General features: G+C 40.4%; 1 protein-coding gene across 3 annotated transcripts; it reads right to left on the bottom strand.

The window, feature by feature from the left end:
- Positions 1 to 1,433: 1,433 nt before the first annotated feature.
- On the bottom strand, positions 1,434 to 17,759 carry LOC149841629 (putative prolyl 4-hydroxylase 9). Of its 3 annotated transcripts, XM_089998606.1 has the most exons (8): positions 17,246 to 17,759; positions 17,032 to 17,157; positions 16,754 to 16,911; positions 10,376 to 10,478; positions 8,857 to 8,952; positions 7,926 to 7,991; positions 7,722 to 7,841; positions 1,434 to 1,733 (listed from the first exon to the last, which is right to left on the bottom strand). In XM_089998606.1, exons 1-8 carry the CDS (start codon positions 17,369 to 17,371, stop codon positions 1,650 to 1,652), a joined length of 879 nt encoding a protein of 292 aa, XP_089854732.1. In that variant the 5' UTR covers positions 17,372 to 17,759; the 3' UTR covers positions 1,434 to 1,649. The 3 variants fall into 3 exon arrangements, with proteins under 3 accessions (XP_089854732.1, XP_089854730.1, XP_089854731.1); XM_089998604.1 differs by having other exon boundaries at positions 16,754 to 17,157; positions 17,246 to 17,372; XM_089998605.1 differs by lacking the exon at positions 8,857 to 8,952 and having other exon boundaries at positions 16,754 to 17,157; positions 17,246 to 17,372.
- Positions 17,760 to 19,517: the final 1,758 nt, after the last annotated feature.

Here is a 19,517-nt window from a genome sequence, read left to right as displayed (position 1 = left end):
GCAAACCCGCGATGCGCCAAGTTGGCCAGCCTAACGGTCAAAGGCCGCGTACCAACACCTTTCCATATGCTGAATCATTTTCATTGGCCCTGCGCAGCTGCCTAGCGAAAGCTGATCAAGCGCATTTTCAAATGTGCATTCCATGTAGTCCATGTTGCTTAGTGCATAGTCGTCCCATACCAGCTATCACTTTCGAAAGAGACACAAATTTTTCTTTAGCCTTACGTGCCATGAAGCGTATTGCAGCTCCATGCGCACGATATAGCAAAACCTCACCACTGAAAGAACAAGACCTTGCGACCCCTAGTGCAAAGACCAGTTGATGATTGAACACCATAGCGAAGAGTACCACCCAGACTCATTCGCCGATGCCTAGGCATTCTCTCACCTAGCCCTGAGTCACCATACTCGGTTGGAATCACCAAAGGTGATTCCTGGAGGAATTAATCCTAATTCACACGCACTCTCGTGCATCCAACCGCTATGCGTGAAACACTCTTGCAAGCCGAGAGGTCCTTAACCAAATCTCCAAAGGCAACATCCTCTGACACTGCTTAACCAAACAACGCTTCGCGTCTGTGCCACCACACAACGATGATACTGATGTTTATCGCATGCTATGCTACCACCGCACATCACCAATCAAGCGAACTCATACCACGTGTTCCTAAACTCGATGCATTTTCCACTCAATAGAGCTCTGCAGTGCACATGTCCTATTCCGAAAGATCGGCCCGAGACACCCATATTTCTTCATTTTTTTTTTCATTGAAGGCCCTCAGCATGAGGCACATGCCATGTTTCATTGGAGGCCCTCAACATGTGAAATATAAGCGTTATATATTTTTTTCATTTGAGGCCATATCAAAGAGGCCAGTCGGCCCTGCATACACGAGGACAGTAACGAATGTGAGGCCTCAAAACTCGACCTACTCTGTGTCGGTGTCATTCCCGTACCCGTGAAGGTGGTGGTGGAGCCACAGGTGCTAAGTTTCGCGCAGATGGGCCAGAAGCAGAGCTACACTGTCAGCTTCACGTCAAGCTCGCTGCCTTCGGGGACATACAAGTTGGGGTACTTGGAGTGGTCTGATGGGTAGCACATGGTGCACAGCCCCATCGCCTTCTTCACTTGGACCGCAAATCGGTTCCACTGCCCGATTTGATTGTTGAATACATGAATTACATGAATAAGAAGGTAAAATTGGATGGTTGAAGAGAAGAAACAAAGAAGAAGAAGCTAATGCACGTCACCTTGTGGTGGGATGTTGCAGGTGCAAAACCCAATGGTATAGTTGTATAAATGGTAGGGGTCGGCCTAACCTCAGCTTGCCTTTAAAAAAAAAAAGGGAGCCCAACTTTGAATGCCATTGTTTTTTAATATATCCATTCTTTTACATGCTCATTGACAACTAACAGGCAGCATGTCAAGATCAGTATAAAAAGTCTCGTCAATATCTTACTGAAAAATGTTTACTTTAGAGATGATGTGTAGCTCATCATCTCATTTTTCTGGTTGTTATTTACAAATGGTGAAAATACATAACAAAACAGCAAACAAGACAAGGCTACAGAGTTTCCATAATTTCCTCTATACCTGTGAAAAGATAGCTGTGGCAGGAAAATCTACAAATAGGACCAAACAAAGAAATCTACTTGTCTATTTGATCTCTGATCCACTTTGCTGCCACCCATTTTTTTCCTTTTATCACAGGACAACTCCCATGTAGTGATGTCTGCAGACATGGTAAGTAATTCAGAAATAAAATAAATCTAGATGTGATAATGCAGGCATATCAAAAGTACTTGGCAATAAGAAACTTTTCACTCTGATAATACAAACATAACAAAAGTAACCACAAACAAGAAACTAGTAAGAGAGCAGGGGGATAACATATTCACAAATGCAGGTTCTGCTGTGGGGAACCTACAGATGACACAAGTTGCTTTCAACTCTAACATCCATTGACAAGAATCGCCTCAGGATGCATGCCCTGTTGTTCACACAATAAAGAGGGAGAAAAGTGAAGAAAGATGGATGAAGTTAGGATTGAAAGTTTCCCTTAGGTCACGTCCTTTATATTGCTGCTGTGAATATTCTACATTACAAAAATACCCTTGTAAAGTAAAAAAAAACTACAACATAGCCTCATACTACAAATGTCTAAATATACCCTTAATAAAACATCTATTTTTAACATGTCCCTTCAAACTGTACATGGCTGTTTAGGATCATTGACAGTTTGCTCTTGAGCTGCCAATGCCGAATGCAAGGGAGAGGCTTGGTAAAAATATCTGCAATTTGGTTTCTCCTTTGACAAATAAAGGTTGGATTTCTGTCAACCTTTCACGGACAAATTGTTGGTACAGCTCATGTTTCATTTTACCATGCTGGACTGGATTTATAGTGATGACAACCACACTTCGATTGTCACAAAAAAGTAATTGGTTGATGCAACGATATAAGTAAATGATGAATCCATAAAAATTCTGCTGTAATGGTCCCCATAGACCTATATTCAGCTTTAGTCCTAGATCTAGCCACAGTACGTTGCCTTCAACTTGACCAGGAGACAAGATGACTTTCAAGAAAACTTCATAGCCAGGGACAGATCTTTAGTTTATGGATCTCCTACCCAATCTGTTTCTGAATAGGCCAACACTATTAAGGGAATAGAGGAAAGTTTGTCTCCACTCCTATAAACCAATCCATCTGTGATGATGCCTTTGATGTAGCACAAACTCTTTTAGCTGCCTCCATGTGACTTTGTTTAAGAGCATGCATGAACTGAGAAATCTGATTTACTGCAAAACTTAGATTTGGCCTGGTAAACGTTAAATATTGCAAAGAACCAATAAGACTACGAAAATTCCGTGGCTCCTCAAGTTCCTTATCATCTGGTCCAGCCTCCAACAATTTTGCATTGGCAGCAGTAGGTGTAGAGACCAGTTTGCAATCCTTCCTCCCAAACCTAGCAAGAAGGTCAAGAGCATACTTGTGTTGCACAAGTGTCATAGATTAAGTTGTACTGTATTAAGGAAATATCTCAAAGAACCCAAATCTTTCATGTGAAATTTTGAACTGAGCATACCTTTTAACTTTGCCATTCGTGAAACATCACTTCCCGTAATAATGATGTCATCAAGGTACACCAAAACTATGGTAATAAGCACTTGGTCGTAATGCGAGAAAAATGAATAATCACACTGACTTCCAGAAAGACCCAAGGCACAAAGAGTCTTACTGAAAGCTTCGAACCACGCCCTAGAAAGTTGTTTCAGCCCATACAATGTCTTCTTTAATCTGAGCATAGTGGCCTGGGGATCTGCATTTGAGTACCCTAATGAATGCTCCATATAGACCTATTCATGAAGTACACCATGAAGAAATGCGCTCTTCGCGTCCATCTGGCTTAGTTCCCACCTGTTCATAGCATCAAGCGAAATAGCAACTCTGACGGTGCCCATTTGTACAACGGAAGAGAACGTCTCATCAAAGTCAAGACCATGCTCTTGAGTGTACTCTTTCACTATAAGTCGTGCTTTGTAATGCTCTATATTGTCATTTGCTTTATACTTAATTTTGTATACCGAGTGACATCCTATTGTTAGAATATAAGTTGGACGACCTCAAGAGTCCAAACCTCAACAAATTGGACTCTCCTATTCTAGCCTATCTCAAGGCATTCAAGGTGATCAAGAAGATAGACTCCCAGGTGATAGAGAAGAAGGACCCAATCAAGAATCCAAGGCTGTTCAAGAGTTCAGAGTTAGAATGGATCAAGATCTCAATCTCAAGATAAATGATAATTGTAACAAGGACTCTAATAGAGCTAACATGAGAAATAGTGAATCTCAAGAGTCTCCTCTTATTGAGGGACTCTAACATTATAAATAATATAATATGGAAGGGCTCTCATGTGATTGAGAGAAAGAGACGTTTCTTCTTCATGGACGTAGGCATTACTATTGTCGAACCAAGTCAAATATTGTGTTCTTGAGTGTGTTTGTGCTCTTTTATGGTACCAGAGCCACCATAATTGACAATGCTTCAAAAGTCAGTTCAACGGTTCGTGATGGACCATAGCTCAAGCTCGACCGCACGATCTTCCTCCTCCACACCTGGTATGGTTTTCAACGTGATCTCTCCCACGATACCTGCTAATGTACATCATTACCTGCCCATTAAACTTCAGAGAACTACCGTCTTTAGGAGTCTCAGTTTACCCTTGTTTTACAAATCTATAGTCTTATTGAGTACGTGAAGGTAGCAAGCCTGCACCTCCAAAGTTTTTGGAAAACTCAATGGACCTAAATCCTACGTACATTGAATGGTTAAAATATGATCAACTTATCCTAAGTTGGATCATGTCATCGTTAACTGAACCCATTCACACCCAAATCGTTGGCCTTCAATCTGCATATGTCGTTTGGTATGCTTTGAAGAGGTCCTATGCTGCCCAAACCTGATCTCGTATTATGCAACTTAAATCACAGTTGCAGGACCTAAGAAAAGGAAATCAAACTGTAGAGTATTTTCAGCAAGCCAAAGCTATTGCGCACCAACTTGCAGTGGCCTCCAAACCTGTTAATGAAGAAGATATGATTCTTCAAATCTTGAGAGGTCTTCCGAGGGAATGCATGACATCCATAGAAACCCGAAAAGAGTCCATTACTTTAGATGAATCACATAGCCTGTTGTTAGTTCATGAAGCTCGGATCAAGGACTCCGATGACTTTCCTGTTGATTCCTCTGTCCCTACCACAAATTTCTCTGCCAGACAATCTGTTTGTGGTAGAGCCGATCGTGGGTACACTAGAGGTCATGGCAAGTCTAGTGGTAGATTCAATAGCAACCATGGTGACAGACCTAGATTTGTGTGCCAATACTGCAATAAACCTAATCGCACGACTCGTCAATGCTATCAAATTTCGAATATGTCTCAAGGTCAATCAGCTCCATCTCCTCCCACTGCTCTTCATGTTGCACCTCACACAAATACATCTACTTATAGTGATGAAGGATGGTACCCAAATACAAGAGCTACCCATCATGTCACCAATGACATCAACAATCTTTATATGCATAGTGAATATCGGGGACCTGATTCAATGAAGATTGGCAACGGTTCACAAGTTTGAAAATTGATCACACTGGTTCTTCTAAATTTCAGTATGATTTACTTTTAAAGGATATTTTACATTTGCCAAGTATTACAAAAAATTTATTGTCAGTTCAAAGATTTTGTAAGGATAATGGTGTCTTCTTTGAATTTCATGCTAATCGGTGTTATGTAAAGGATCTCCGCACCAAGAACTGCCTCCAAGGATCAAGTAAGGAAGATTTTTACAAGGTTTACAATAGGAACTCCAATAAAGAGGCTCACGTTGGTGAGCGTGATCTGTTGATCAGTGGCACAAGAGGTTCGGTCATCCAGCTTTGTGTGTGGTTCAACAGATATTGTCTAAGTTTAATGTGCTATATGAAAAGTTCTCTAATAATAATGGGTGTGAGGCATGTTTGAAAGGGAAAATTCATAATTTACCTTTTAAACGATCCTCTAACACAAGACATGGTCCTTTAGATATTATTTATTCTGATGTATGGGGCTCGGTTCCAGTGATTGATAATAATGGTGCTAAATATTATGTTACTTTCATAGATGGTTATTTTAATGGTGCTAGATATTATGTTACTTTCATAGATGGTTATTTCAAATTTACTTGGTTTTATCTTCCTAAGCATAAGTTTGATGTTGCAAGTGTTTTAAAAAAAATTAAGATACCTGTTGAAAATCTTGTGGGAAGAAAAATAAAGTATCTTCATTCTTATTGGGGAGGAGAATATCAAGCACTCTCTAAATATTTGGTCGAATATGGTAATGATCACAGAGTCTCGTACCCCCATACTCATGAGAAAATAGGGTGGCTGATCGAAAACATTGGCATATTGCTTTAGCTAAAAGCATTAAAGAATAGGGGGGAACACCACCCTTATTTATACACACTGTGCATGAGAGGGAGGCCATTGGAAGCTCCCTCAGAGTCATTGGGAGCTTCCCAACGACTCTATGGTCAAAAGACCATAGAGCCCTCAATGGCCAAGGCAATTTACAAAAAAGAAAAAAATAATAATAATTGTTTCTAATAAACAATTATTATTATTATATATAAAAAGTCCAAAATGCCCCTATAAGGCATTAACTATTATAAAACTGAATATATATATATAAAGCATTCTATCTCAATAAAGATTATTATTTTTTTATGTTTTTTGTGTATGCTCTTTGGTTCTTCTTATGATCCCATGTATTTGCCATTGATTGGTTTGTGTATTGTCCCATTGTGGACTTGTGTTTGTGCACATTTAGGCTCTTTGTAGCCATTATATGCACTTAAGTGCTTTTGTATTGCCTTTGGCATTTGTATTGTCCCTTTTAGAACTTGTTTTTGTGCTTATGCACATTATGGTTTGCTTTCTGCTTGATTTCAGTACAGTCACGTCCTTTATATTGTTGCTGTGAATATTCTACATTACAAAAATACCCCTGTTAAGTAAAAAGAAATACAACATAGCCTCACACTACAAAGGTCGAAAATACCCTTAATAAAACATCTATTTCTAACAGCGCACGTTCACAAACCCCGCACATTGAGGAAAACTTGTATCATCAGTAATGTTCAAGAGACAACAAAAGGGCTACTTGAGAGCTACTCATGCATACAACTACCTAAATAGTAAATACATGCACATGAAAGAAGCTAAGCAACTAAGAATTGGTTATCCTTTTAATGCAAAAAATATTGGATATTGGGAAAGCTTTAGTTAGATGTATAATGACTAGATGTTAACTGAAAACACCAGAAACTTTAAGGGGCCATTAGGTTGATGGACAGAACAACTTTAAGAGCTACATTTTCAACAAAAAAAAATTATTTTTGATGCATTTGGCCAACAAAAAATTGTTTTCAAAAAGTTTTGAAAACAAAAAAAAACTGCTTTTTCAAAATTATTTTTTGGACAACATTGCTCAATCATCGGGCTCATTACTTCATCCCCCTCTTCCCCTCCCCCTTTCCCCTTTCTGTGCTTCTTCTGCTAAGCATTGGTGTTTCCATGCCTAAGCTTGGAGGTATGCCTAGAGAGCCACTATGAAGATGGCAACCCAATGCTGACACACTCCCTCTCCAACCTCTGTTTTTTCAAATGCATGTGAAGCAGAAAAATGCGGGAGGAGGTGCTGTTAAGGGTGCTGGGATGCAGCTAAATCAGGCAGCAGGCAGCACTAGTGAAGGGCATTGAAGATAAGGAGCAGGATTGGTTATGCCGATACACAGACAGAAGGCTGGTGGCAATCATGGTAGTGCCTTCAAGAACACAGAGGTATGGCCCAGCGAGGCAGCTGGCTCTGTCAATAAGCGGACGGAGGTGGATGTAGAGGCAGATAAGGGGGAGAAAAAGGTTAGGCTAATTGTGATGGAGAGACACAGGTGGTGCTTTCGGGCTGGGTTGTTGATGGTTGTGGTTAGCTAGGTGTGCATGTCCCAGGAAACCCATGTGAGAATAAAATCATTTTTTTTGCAAATCTTTCTTTAAAAATGAATTATCGAAATATATTTTGTCTGGTTTACGAGTGTAATCTGGTGTCTTCAGTTGAAGAATTGGCTGCAAGCCTGCAACTAAAACTTCATCAATTGTGCCATTTGGGAAGAGCGAACATTACCACATCAATTGTGCCATTTGGGAAGAGCGAATAGAAAAGAAGACCATCTCCTTGTTTGGGCTTCATTTTTAATCCAATACACTTTTGGTAGTCATAACCAATGCCAATGTTCTTAACATCCTGTATGGCAATCAGGAAAGATGACCACTGGAAATGAATTTACAGTACAAACTGAAAAACAAAAGAAAATCTATTCAAACCTACCTCAAAAGGAAACATCGTTTCTCCACCTTCCTCGACATCATTTAGATACAACAGAAAAGTAGCCATCTGTCCAAAATGAACAATATTGCACTCCTTGTAAGTTAGTCAACATATGACATAGCATGGTTTCACTGTAAAACAATGGTATGCAAGGATTCCTACAGCATAAGTTAACAGAACAATATACTCTCTGCATCAAACAGTCCCTCTTTCCAATGAAAGAGTTCCAACAATGCACCAGAAAATCAAGTTACATGCAAAAAAATGGAATAACACTTATTGATCCCTAACATACTGGTGCTCAGAGAGTTACATTAATTACAGCGCATCATACCAGTGAAAATCAAATAGTTCCAAACATATACTTTCTGCATCAAACAGTCCCTCTTACCAATGAAAGAGTTCCAACAATGCACCAGAAAATCAAGTTACATGCATAAAAATGGAATAACACTTATTGATCCCAAACATACTGGTGCTCAGAGAGTTACATTAATTACATGGCATCATGCCAGTGAAAATCAAATAGTTCCAAACAGATTATGATTATCATGGTATTGAAAGCTTCAAGCATCACGTTTTAGGTTATTACACAACTAAAAAATGGATCCATGAGAAAGTTTACAAAATTTTATGACAGCTGGAAATGCTTTCATGATGGTTCCTGGTTGCATTACTACACCTGGATGTAAGTCTAGCAGATAATATGCACACACATAGCACACGCACACGCACACGCACACACACACACACACACACACAGCAGATAAAATATGTAAATTGATCTGGTGAAACATCATGGACTGTATAGAAAACAACAGCCACAGAGAGGAAGTACCAAAAGGTATATAAAAGTCCAAAAGAAATGGAAAACAAATTGCAGAAGCATGTATATTTGATAACATTTCGAGTTTATAATGTCAATATATACCCTTTGACTTTTCTGTGGACCATATTCAGCAGGATTGAAGACATCATAATGTGAATCATACTTCTGTCCTATTTGATATCGCAGAATATTGAAAGCCTGAAAACAAACAAGCAGAAAACAGAAGTAACTTGAGATATAAAAACCTGTAAACTAAAGATAACCACATGCGCAGGGAACACTATCAATTTATATGCAGTCAAGCTCGCAATAAAAGCAGCCCAAGAAATGCCACAAAAACTATAGAAACACACTTTTGAATGCTCCCGAAACACAATTAAAGGAATTTACCAGCAGAATGGAACCCAAATTTATGTAAAGTAAAAGGCAAGTTTGATGCTTGACAGCTGACTATGCTGAATAATATAGTGATGCAATGACAAGAAAAGTAAGACCAAGACAAACCAGAATCAAGCATTGCCACAACAAGAATAACAAATTATAACAAATATGAGAAAAGATTGTGAAAAAATGACAATAGAAATAAGTGATAAAGAAAATTTACTTTAGGCCATTAAAGTTAAGTTGGATAGAATTCTACCCATGATAACTAATAGATGATCAGAATTTGCAGAAAATAGCTACAGGGTATCACTAAGACACCCTAATGCATAAAATTTCTTTCAGGTATCTGTTATGTGAAAAATGAGATAGAAAGAGAAGCTAACAAGGTTTGAAATATCTGATGAAAAGTAGCATAAATTAGTTTGGACAACACACGCATGCACACACACTGCATCTTTGGCTTAGCCTTATACACATGTATCCATCCATGACATGGCAACAAAAAGACATTGTGCTAAACTGATACCATAACCCTAAAATCATAAAGCCAATTCAGCAATATCATGGTTGTTTAGTATAATCCGATCTACACACTGTGATCAATTTGTCTATGCAAGTAACCTTTTCAACGAATTGCATTTTGCACAAAAGGAGGTTAATAGGTACAGTTATTCCCACTTAATTTTACCAATTTAAGTAGAACTTTCTCCAGATTTGTCCATGGATTTGCTCGCAGGCAACTAAGAAATAATGATAGAAAAGAATCTAGCTTAAACTAGTAAACAAAGAAAATCAAAAGCATACAGCAATAAAAAGTGTTAAACGGTGAAAAAACATAATACTTTAAGGGGAACCTATGACAGAACCAAAGAACTGTCTATAACAGGAAACAACCAGGTGACCATGTTTCTAACTTTCTATGGTCCAATAAAGATGACTCAAGAGTATGACTGAAAGCCAAATGCACCATGTTTTGTGTAGATGGCAATTAGATCTTCGAAAATCCTATATATAAAACTAAGTTAAATATAAGATAACAAAATGTAATGCAAAAATTAGTATTACAGGAGTTGCTTATTACTATAAGGGCCATTGACTACAACAAACAAGAGTGCACTTTTAACAATTTCAAGCTGAGGATAAGTAGATGACATAACTACAGACACAAGGCTGAAAATAAAAAGGATAAATTTGTGACACGGAAAACTTTCAAGTAACATTGGATTCCAAAGTTTACCTCGCCATGTGATCTTGGAATCATCGTCACTTTTGCAATCTTTCGCTCTATAAGGTCCAATGTCCCTGTTTTATCTTCTGCTGCACTAATAAATTTGCCTGAACTGTTACAGAGATCAGAAAAAATACTCAGTTTATACAAGAAATCAAAGTTTTCCCCAATATAGTATATGTGACAACTCAGATATGGAAGAATCTTCTGAAGAGTGACCACACATGATCCAGGAGCCTAGGCTTAGAATTTATTTTTGAGAGAATTAGGCAAATAGATTTGGAGGTAACCAATATAATTGTTCATCTAATTCAGATCTGTTTTTTCTTTTGGTTTAATAGGATGAACCCGATTCTCCTCAACCAAGTTCTTCAACTGATTTCCCTAACGCCACATGGGTCTAGCTACAATAGATAATGATTGATGTGCTGATGGCATGGGAACGCTGGATTTGTATTGCAAAGCAGGGATCACCCCCAAAAAAAGCATAAATGACTAAGCATCAGTGATGCCGAAACAGAGGATCGTGCTAGCAAGGGTAAACACTTCTATTAGCCAACTATTTATGCAAAACAGGTTTTACAAATTGAATTTGAACTTTGGGTCCTATTTGCAGTGTCACCTAAAAGCCAAGCCTATGGCTTCTCAAATTATTAGCTATTTGGGGGAATCGATAAAGCCAAAATCATAACATAGTCATCCAGGTCCTTACAGAACAATTGAAGTGTTTCTCATGAGGCAAGCCTAGTTTCAGTTTCTAGGGTTTAATGGGCTTGGGCTAAGTTTGATCAAGTCAAGGGTCAAGTTTTGTTTATAGGTTCAGAATTGGTTCTGACAGACTTTAAAAAAAATCAAGTTCTCCTAAAATATAGCTCAATAAATTCTGTAAAAATCCTCTCTGTTCAATAGTCCAGGCCAAATGCCTAGCCTTGGGGGTTCTTCATCTAGGGAGCAGCATGAGGTAAGGGCACAGCCCGCGCCTATTTAGCGATCGCTTTTCTTTCTGGTGTGTGAAGTTTCCTATCTTTGAATAGAGCCAGATGATAGGCAAGGTGAAGCCACTCAACGGAACATCTATAGTACGAAGGGAAACAGAAAAGGAGAGGAGAAGGATGGCTTAAGACATGTCAGGGAAGCTTGGGTTAAAATCTTAGGTTCAGGTATTCGGGGTTGCAGAGATAAAATTTTGCAAATTTTTGGGTTTATTTGGGAACTGGATAATGTTAGGTTTCTGACAGACGCTGAGAGAATGAATTATTTTCCTCAAAATAAAAATCAGTACAACAACAACAACTACGCCTTCATCCCAAAACAATTGGGGTCAGCGATATGAACCAAAAAAGAAATTCATTTCGGGTCTTCCACATGAATCCTTTTCCTCCAATCATTTCTATCCAATGCCATGTCCTCGGTGAGGTTCAAAGCATTCATATCCTTTCCTATCATCTCCATCCAAGTCTTCCTAGGCCTACCCCGACCTCTTTTAACTAACATATTTTCCCATTTCTCCAACCTTCTAACTGGAGCATCACTAGGCCTTCGCCGAATATGTCCAAACCACCGTAAACGATTCTCTCGCATCTTATTTTCAATGGGTGCAACACCTACCTTCTTACGTATCTCCTCGTTCTGAATCTTATCTTTTATTGTATTTCCACACATCCATCTAAGCATCCGCATCTCAACTACACTCATTTTTTGAATATGATATCTTTTGGCAGCCCAACATTCCGTACCATATAGTAAAGCAGGTCTAATAGTCGTCCTATAAAACTTTCCCTTCAACCGCAATGGCATTCTACGATCGCACAACACTCCAGTTGCACTTTTCCATTTCATCCACCCAACCTTTATCCTATGATTTACATCTCCATCAATTTCTCCATACTTTTGAATGATGGATCCCAAATATTTGAAATAATCATTCACCGGTATTTCTTGCTCACCAAGCTTCACTACACTCCCATCACTACTTCGTTGCTTACTAAACCGACATTCCATATATTCAGTTTTACTCTTACTCAACTTAAAACCTCTAGCTTCCAATGTCTGTCTCCATAATTCTAACTTAGCATTAACCCCAGCTCTAGACTCATCAATCAAAACAATATCATCAGCAAACAACATACACCACGGTACATTTTCTTGAATTGATCTCGTAAGCTCATCCATCACTATCGCAAATAGGAAAGGGCTTAAAGCAGATCCTTGATGTAACCCAACCGTTATCGGAAAATTGGTTGTCACCCCTCCACAAGTGCGGACATTGGTTACTACTCCTTCATACATATCTTTAATTATACTAATGTACTTGAGAGAAACACCTTTCTTCATCATTGTCCACCAGAGAACGTCCCTAGGTACTCTATCGTATGCCTTCTCTAAATCAATAAAAACCATATGCAAATCTTTGTTCCTCTCCCTATATCTTTCAATAAGTTGTCTAAGAAGATGTATAGCTTCCATAGTTGATCTTCCAGGCATAAAACCGAATTGATTCTCCGATATCATGACAACCTTCCTCAACCTAGACTCAATCACCCTCTCCCAAAGTTTCATAGTATGACTCATGAGTTTTATACCACGATAGTTTGTGCAATCTTGTATATCACCCTTATTCTTATATAAAGGCACCAAAGTACTCTTCCTCCACTCATTAGGCATCTTATTTGTTCGCCAAATCAAGTTAAAAAGATTTGTCAACCATTCTAAACCTTTCTCTCCCAAGCATTTCCAAGCCTCGATAGGTATACCATCTGGGCCAACTGCCCTGCTTGATTTCATTTTCTTCAAAGCCTCTGCAATTTCTTTCTTTTGAATCTTGCGCATGAAGTCACGATTTATCTCATGAAAAGGAATGGAGAAGTCTCCAAGATCTTGAGCATGACTATCATTAAATAGCTTATCAAAATAATCTTTCCATCTCTCCTTAATCTCCTCATCTTTGACTAAAACCCTTTGCGTTTCATCTTTGATACATCTAACCATACCCAAATCCTTCGATTTTCTATCTCTCATCTTTGCAAGCCTATAAATATCCTTCTCGCCTTCTTTGGTATCCAACTTGTCATAAACCTCCTTGTATACCTTAGCCCTCGCGTTTCGAACAACTTTTTTAGTTTCCTTCTTTGCTATCATATACTTCTCCAAATTTTCATTATCACGACTCTTACTTAGATTTCTATAACACTCTCTTTTAACCTTAATAGCTAATTTGACATCCTCGTTCCACCATGATGTATCCTTACCTAGTGGTGCACCGCCTTTAGACTCACCCAATACCTCCTTAGCCGCTTTTCTCATGCCACCTGCTATCTTATTCCACATTGATTCTGAATCTTCCTCGAGACACCAATCAGCTTCCTTAACTACCTGCTCTACAAACATTCCTTGTTTAGCTCCTTTCAGTGCCCACCACTTAATTCTAGGATCTATCCTATGTCTATCCCTTTTGCGGCATTGTCTAATTCTAAGATCTAAAATTAAGACTCTATGTTGTGTAGCTACACTTTCTCCCGGTATAACCTTACAATCGATGCAACAACCCCTATCTCTCTTTCTAAGTAGGAAAAAATCTATCTGACTCGTATTAACCCCACTTTTAAATGTTACTAGGTGAGACTCCCTCTTCCTAAACCAAGTGTTTGCTAAGATCATATCATAGGACAAACAAAAATCTAAAATCCTTTCTCCACTTTCATTTCTTTCTCCTATACCATAGCCTCCATGGATACTCTCAAATCCAGCCCTACTAATGCCTACATGTCCATTAAGGTCACCGCCGATGAAAAGCTTTTCTCCATACGATATCCCTTGTACTACTCCATCTAAATCTTCCCAAAATTGATGCTTAATGGAATCATCTAAACCTACTTGAGGTGCATAAACACTAATAATATTAATAATATCCATACCTAATACTAATTTAATAAGTAAAATTCTATCACCCTTCCTACGGACCTCAACTACATTATCTATAAACTGACGACTCATAACAATCCCTACTCCATTCCTATTCTTATTTATTCCTGTATACCAAATCTTATATCCCCAAGGTTCTATCACTTTAGCTTTCTCACCTACCCATTTGGTCTCTTGAAGACATAAAATATCAATCTTTCTCCTACACATAACATCTACTAACTCTACCAACTTACTAGTTAAAGACCCTATGTTCCAAGTGGCTAACCTAATTTTATGGTCTTGGACTAACTTCTTTACCCCCACCCGTCCAACAAAGTGAGGGAACCCTTGCCTATTTGACACCACACCCGGGCGCCGGTGTGACGCGTCGCTTCTGGGCGACGACCTAGCAACCCTTGCCCATTTATCACTGCCTCCGGGCCTAGAGAGGACAGCGCGTCGCTCAGTAGGGAACGCCCCAACGAAATTCTCATATTGGTTCATTTTCATAGGGTATGACAAAATTCGGCAAAGTCAGGACAAGGGTTTGGATCAGGTCTATTTCTAGACTGGGGTTTGGGCAGAACCTGTTTTGGTGTCGGATTTAATTCTCCTTAACGGAGAAGAATTGTGATCCGATTTTTGGAGGATAGGCTAAGGACACGTAGGGGTGTGTCTGGGATTAATTTGTTAGGTCTGGACTAGGTAGAGATTAAAAGATGCGTTATTTTTAAGTTAGGTTATTTTCTGGAAATCACAACGGAATGTTGTTTCTAGAATTAGGCTTGGGAGAGATTTAAGCTTAGAGAGGGTTAGGAAAATGGTTCATAAAGACTTACTCAGTTTGAGAAAGGTGTCCTAAGGCTTGGGGATGGTATGGTCTGTTCGGGAAAGTCCAGGAGCTGCGATGGTGCTACATTGATTGAGTCAGCCACGAAATTGATGTAGTCCATTAAGTAGAAGTGGTTCTACTTAGGGCTTAGGCAAGCCCAGACCTCGAAAAGGCTACTACCACCTTACACAAACCGGATAAGCCCTGAGATAGGATAAAAGAGTCAAGAGGACAGGGACTCGCTGAGGTAAGGAAAGAGGGAAGAGGGGCCTAGGGGAAAAGAGTGTAGAAGAGAGAGAGAGAGAGAGAGAGAGAGAGTCGACCTTCGGGGGGACTATTTCTTGAGAGAGAAAGTGAGAGCCAACTTGATTCAATATTTCATATCTAAATGCTCCCTAAAGCACCCTTTTTATAAGCCTAAAAGAGAGCCATAAAACTTACATTGGAAACAAGAAAATATAAATGCAAATGTAAAATCCTAAGAGATTAAACCTAAACTTAGATAACACCTAACTCAAAATAGGTAACACCTTCCATAGAGCCAAGGTATTACCTAGGGACCTTCTTTACTCCCTTGTACACTTCCATCTAAGCACCCCCAAGAGGGGAGGTCGACCTCCCTAGTGGCCCCCTTACTTGGCTGGCTAGCCCTTGGTTGCTTCCTAGATCCAGGTTCGCTCAAATCCGATCCGGTTCCTCATGCTTTGCTCCATCTAATTCTGAACTGGATTCAGGTCTCAAATGCATAATGAAGAGACACAATTGCTTGGACCACGGAGCTTGGATTCGGTTCTTCCACAACAAGAATTAAGTCTTTGACAATTGGCTCCGTAGTAATGCTTGGATCCACCCAAATGCCTTGGCATAATGGATTTGGATTTGGGTATCGGCGACTTCTACACTGGGATCCGCTTTGCTTGATAGGGGCAATGGATCTGGAGCAGGGTAATCTAGAATTTGGACCGTATCAAAAGGCGATCCGCAAAGGTTTTACATTATCAAAGCTACTAAATCCAGACAAGGAGACTTGCAGCTTCCCTTTCTGCTCTTCCGTGGAGCACAAGAACTCTCTATATCTTAGGTTCTATTCTTGAACATAGTTCCCAACAAACAAAAATCTGATTAGAGTGACCTAATTTGTTCAAGCTACTTGAAGTTCTGGATCATATGAAGGTGCATCTTCCCTTCTTGAACTCATGTATTATATGATAAATAGATGAATAAGCCAAGATGAAGGCTCTCATCAAATATCTCTCACATGATGTTACTGTTTCAGTTCTGTGACTTCTTGATCGACATGGCTATGAACCCCTCTACTCCCAATCAAATTTTTGCACAAAACAATAAATAAACATACACAAAGTGGTGGAGACTTCCAGCATTCACACTATATGCAATGAGGCCCGCTAATAATGAAGCAATTTAGACAGTGGAGCAATTCAATTGAACACAGTATTTCACATATAAATATGCAATGTAATTAACAAAAAGAACATTTGCATGATGAAATTCAAAAGCAGTATTCCATCAAAAGAAAAGAAAGAAACAAGTTATAAAAAGAATTCTCAGTCAGGTAGCAGTAAGAATACAAAAGAATAAAAAAGATTTGGATTCGGACGAATAATTATCAATACGATTTAGTTACTAATTACCTAGTTCTGATCCCCTTGGTACTCTCCGCAGTCTCTCCCTTGCGCAAAGCGAGCGTCGACGGCGCCATGTTCTTCTCAGCAATCCTGATGATGGTTTGGCATTGCTCCGGCTCCGCGAACCTGGGGAAGTAGAACGCGCGAGGCCTCCAACTCAAAACCTGGCTCCCCAAAAGGACCAGCTTGCTGAAGCAAATCCCCCATCTCCCAAAGAACAAGGAAAGAAAGAGAAACCCAGATGACCAAGCAGCAAAAAACTTGAAAAAGAAGACAAAGGAAACCTGGAAAGGAATGGAATTGACGGAAGGATCACCGGTTCTTCCGTGCGGCATCGAAGCAAACGACTCCTCCCCATCTTCTTCAAGCAATGCTCGATCTCTTAGCTCCGGAGATCTCCCGGATATATCCTGCCAGCCATACTCACCAGTTTCACAAACACACACACATACGGGGAGAGAGAGAGAGAGAGAGATTGGTATGTCATATGTATAATACCTGAGAGAGGAGGGAACCGAAGAAGCCGGCGACGAAGAAGAGGGAGCAAAGGAGGAACACCAACGGTACGCTCACCTTCCCCCCGCTGTTCCATGAAGGTGAAGGCGCCTTCCACTTCACTTTCATCTCTCTCTCTCTCTCTCTCTCTCTCTCTCTCTCTCTCTCTGAGGCAGCAGTTTGGTCTCCCTTCTGACACGACGAGACGGGTTGATCGGGGCGTTTTCACGAGAGAGAGAGAGAGAGAGTAAATGTGTGAAACGAGTCTCTTTCTTCAAACGGACGCCAACGACTCGACGGTGTGGAAAAACGATCCCTCGTTCAAAGAGCACCAATAGTATTCCATTTGCTCTATTCTCCCATTGCTTATTTGTGAAATCGTCGACTCCTTGGAAATGATTTTGCGGTCTTCGCAGAGGGGCGAAGTGTCCGGCGGATCTGTTCACATCCATCCTCTGATCCTACAGACTACAGTGCCAGCTTCCCCTTAATGAAAGTGGTGTCTTTTTTTAAATCAGATTGAAAAAAAGCATGTACAAGTCTTTGTTGCCACTAGCAAACTTGGCCTGTAATTTTCTTTTTGCGGGGAAGACATTTCAAGCTTATCTTTAAGGCCTTGAAAGTCACTGAACGGTTGGCTTGAAGTTTAAACATTTTTAAGTCTCATTACTAAAATAGTTTATTTGGCCTTGTGATTATGATCAATTTTCTGTGGACATTCGTTTTATAAAATGACTCCGTGACAGAAGCGTCCCCCCTTCTTATGGTATAATCTCTCTCTCTCTTTTGGATCTTAAATTCGAGGATTAGAATTGTTCCCTTGCGACTTACAGTGTACAGTTGCGCTAGAGTCTGTTTTACTTTTGTTGAGTCTGATGTAAGCTGCCCGGTTCAGGTGAATTAATACCCCGAAGGGGCAGCCCGTATACTTGAACTGTAATAGCCTGCGGGCAAAATTGTGAATGAATTAAATGCGTTGAGCTTTCTTTTGTTCACCCTCGTTGTGATTGTTTCTTGTGATTGCAACTTCTCTCCCTCTATTCTCTCTTGCTCTCTTGCACTCTGATCATAAGCTTCCGCGACCGGCAAGCGAGCTGACGAGTAGGCTTGCGGCGGTAAGGAAGGACCGTCGCGCCGCGCTGGCCCATTGAAGGAAATAGGCCCGTGACAAGTGGTACCAGAGCCCGTTCTCGTGCTGGGGAAGGGACTCCGGAGTCGGTGTCGACAGACACGCCGACAGGCTGCGATTTGTGAGCAAGACATCGTGGCGCCTTATCAACACTTGCGCAACACCAGAGGCAAGGCAGTTGCCGAAGCTGAGGAGATGGGTTCACCTCGGGGCCAAGAAGAGTTGGCTGCAACTGTTAACAAGTTGGTGGAAGATGTGACTTCGCATGATTAAGCGATTTCACGCGCATGTGAATCATTCAATGGATTGAATGATGTGGTGGCGAGCCAGCAAGAGCAGGTAAACTTACTAATGGGGCAGGTCACTTCGTTGACGACTACAGTGACCGATCTTGAGTTGAGGAACCGTACGTTGCAGCGGACGGTGACCCTGAATGGCGGAAATGGTGAGAGACCATCAAGGATTGATGTACCTAGACCCGCAAAATTCAATGGTTCTCGCGACAGCAAGGCCATTGAGAACTTTTTGTTCCAAGTAGAAGACTACTTGGATATCCAAAATGTGACCCTTGAAGATCTGAGGATCAAGGCTGCAGCGGCCTTACTTGATGGTGATGCTATCGCTTGGTGGAGGCGGAAGCGCAATGACATGGAGAGGGGTCAATGTGTGATAGACACCTTCGACGACTTCAAAGTAGAGTTGCGCAACTATTTTATGCCAAGAAATGCGCAGAGACAGGCTTACCGAATGGTTCGTGAACTCAAACATACTGGTTCGTTGCAGGACTATGTCCGAACGTTCCAGAAGCTTATGCTGGAGATACCTAACATGCCAGAAGACGACATGCTCAACTGGTTCATTGTGGGACTTCAACCATGGGCACAGTCCGAAGTGGAAAGGAGCAACCCCCGTATTTTGGAAGATGCATACGTGGCGGCTGAGCGCTTAGTTGATACTCAGCGCAAACCTTTCACCCCATCAACCAAAGTTGGGAAGAAGCCTGACCACAGAGGCAAGAAGGATGAGCAGCGCAACGATAAAGGTGAGGCGTCGACACGCCATCAATCCGAAAAGAAACAGAACTACACAAAGCATAACAACAGCAACAAGGGTGCGGTTGTGACATGTTGGTTCTGTGGTGATAGA

This window comes from Nuphar pumila, chromosome 3 (genome assembly GCF_984573655.1).
Source record: "Nuphar pumila chromosome 3, dmNupPumi1.hap1.1, whole genome shotgun sequence".
Classification (NCBI taxonomy): Eukaryota; Viridiplantae; Streptophyta; class Magnoliopsida; order Nymphaeales; family Nymphaeaceae; genus Nuphar; species Nuphar pumila.
Note: the sequence above shows the minus strand (reverse complement) of the source record. Positions and strands in the feature narration are given on the sequence as shown.

Bases quoted from the DNA above. Each gene is read 5' to 3' on its own strand.
- LOC149841629 (XM_089998604.1), bottom strand. From the start codon at position 17,371: ATGAAAGTGAAGTGGAAGGCGCCTTCACCTTCATGGAACAGCGGGGGG. The intron at 10,479-16,753 runs GTAATTAGTAAC...TCTCTGTAACAG, and splicing joins ACCAAGGGGATCAGAACTAG to TTCAGGCAAATTTATTAGTG. The intron at 1,734-7,721 runs GTAATGTTCGCT...CCATGTCTGCAG, and splicing joins CAAATGGCACAATTGATGTG to ACATCACTACATGGGAGTTG.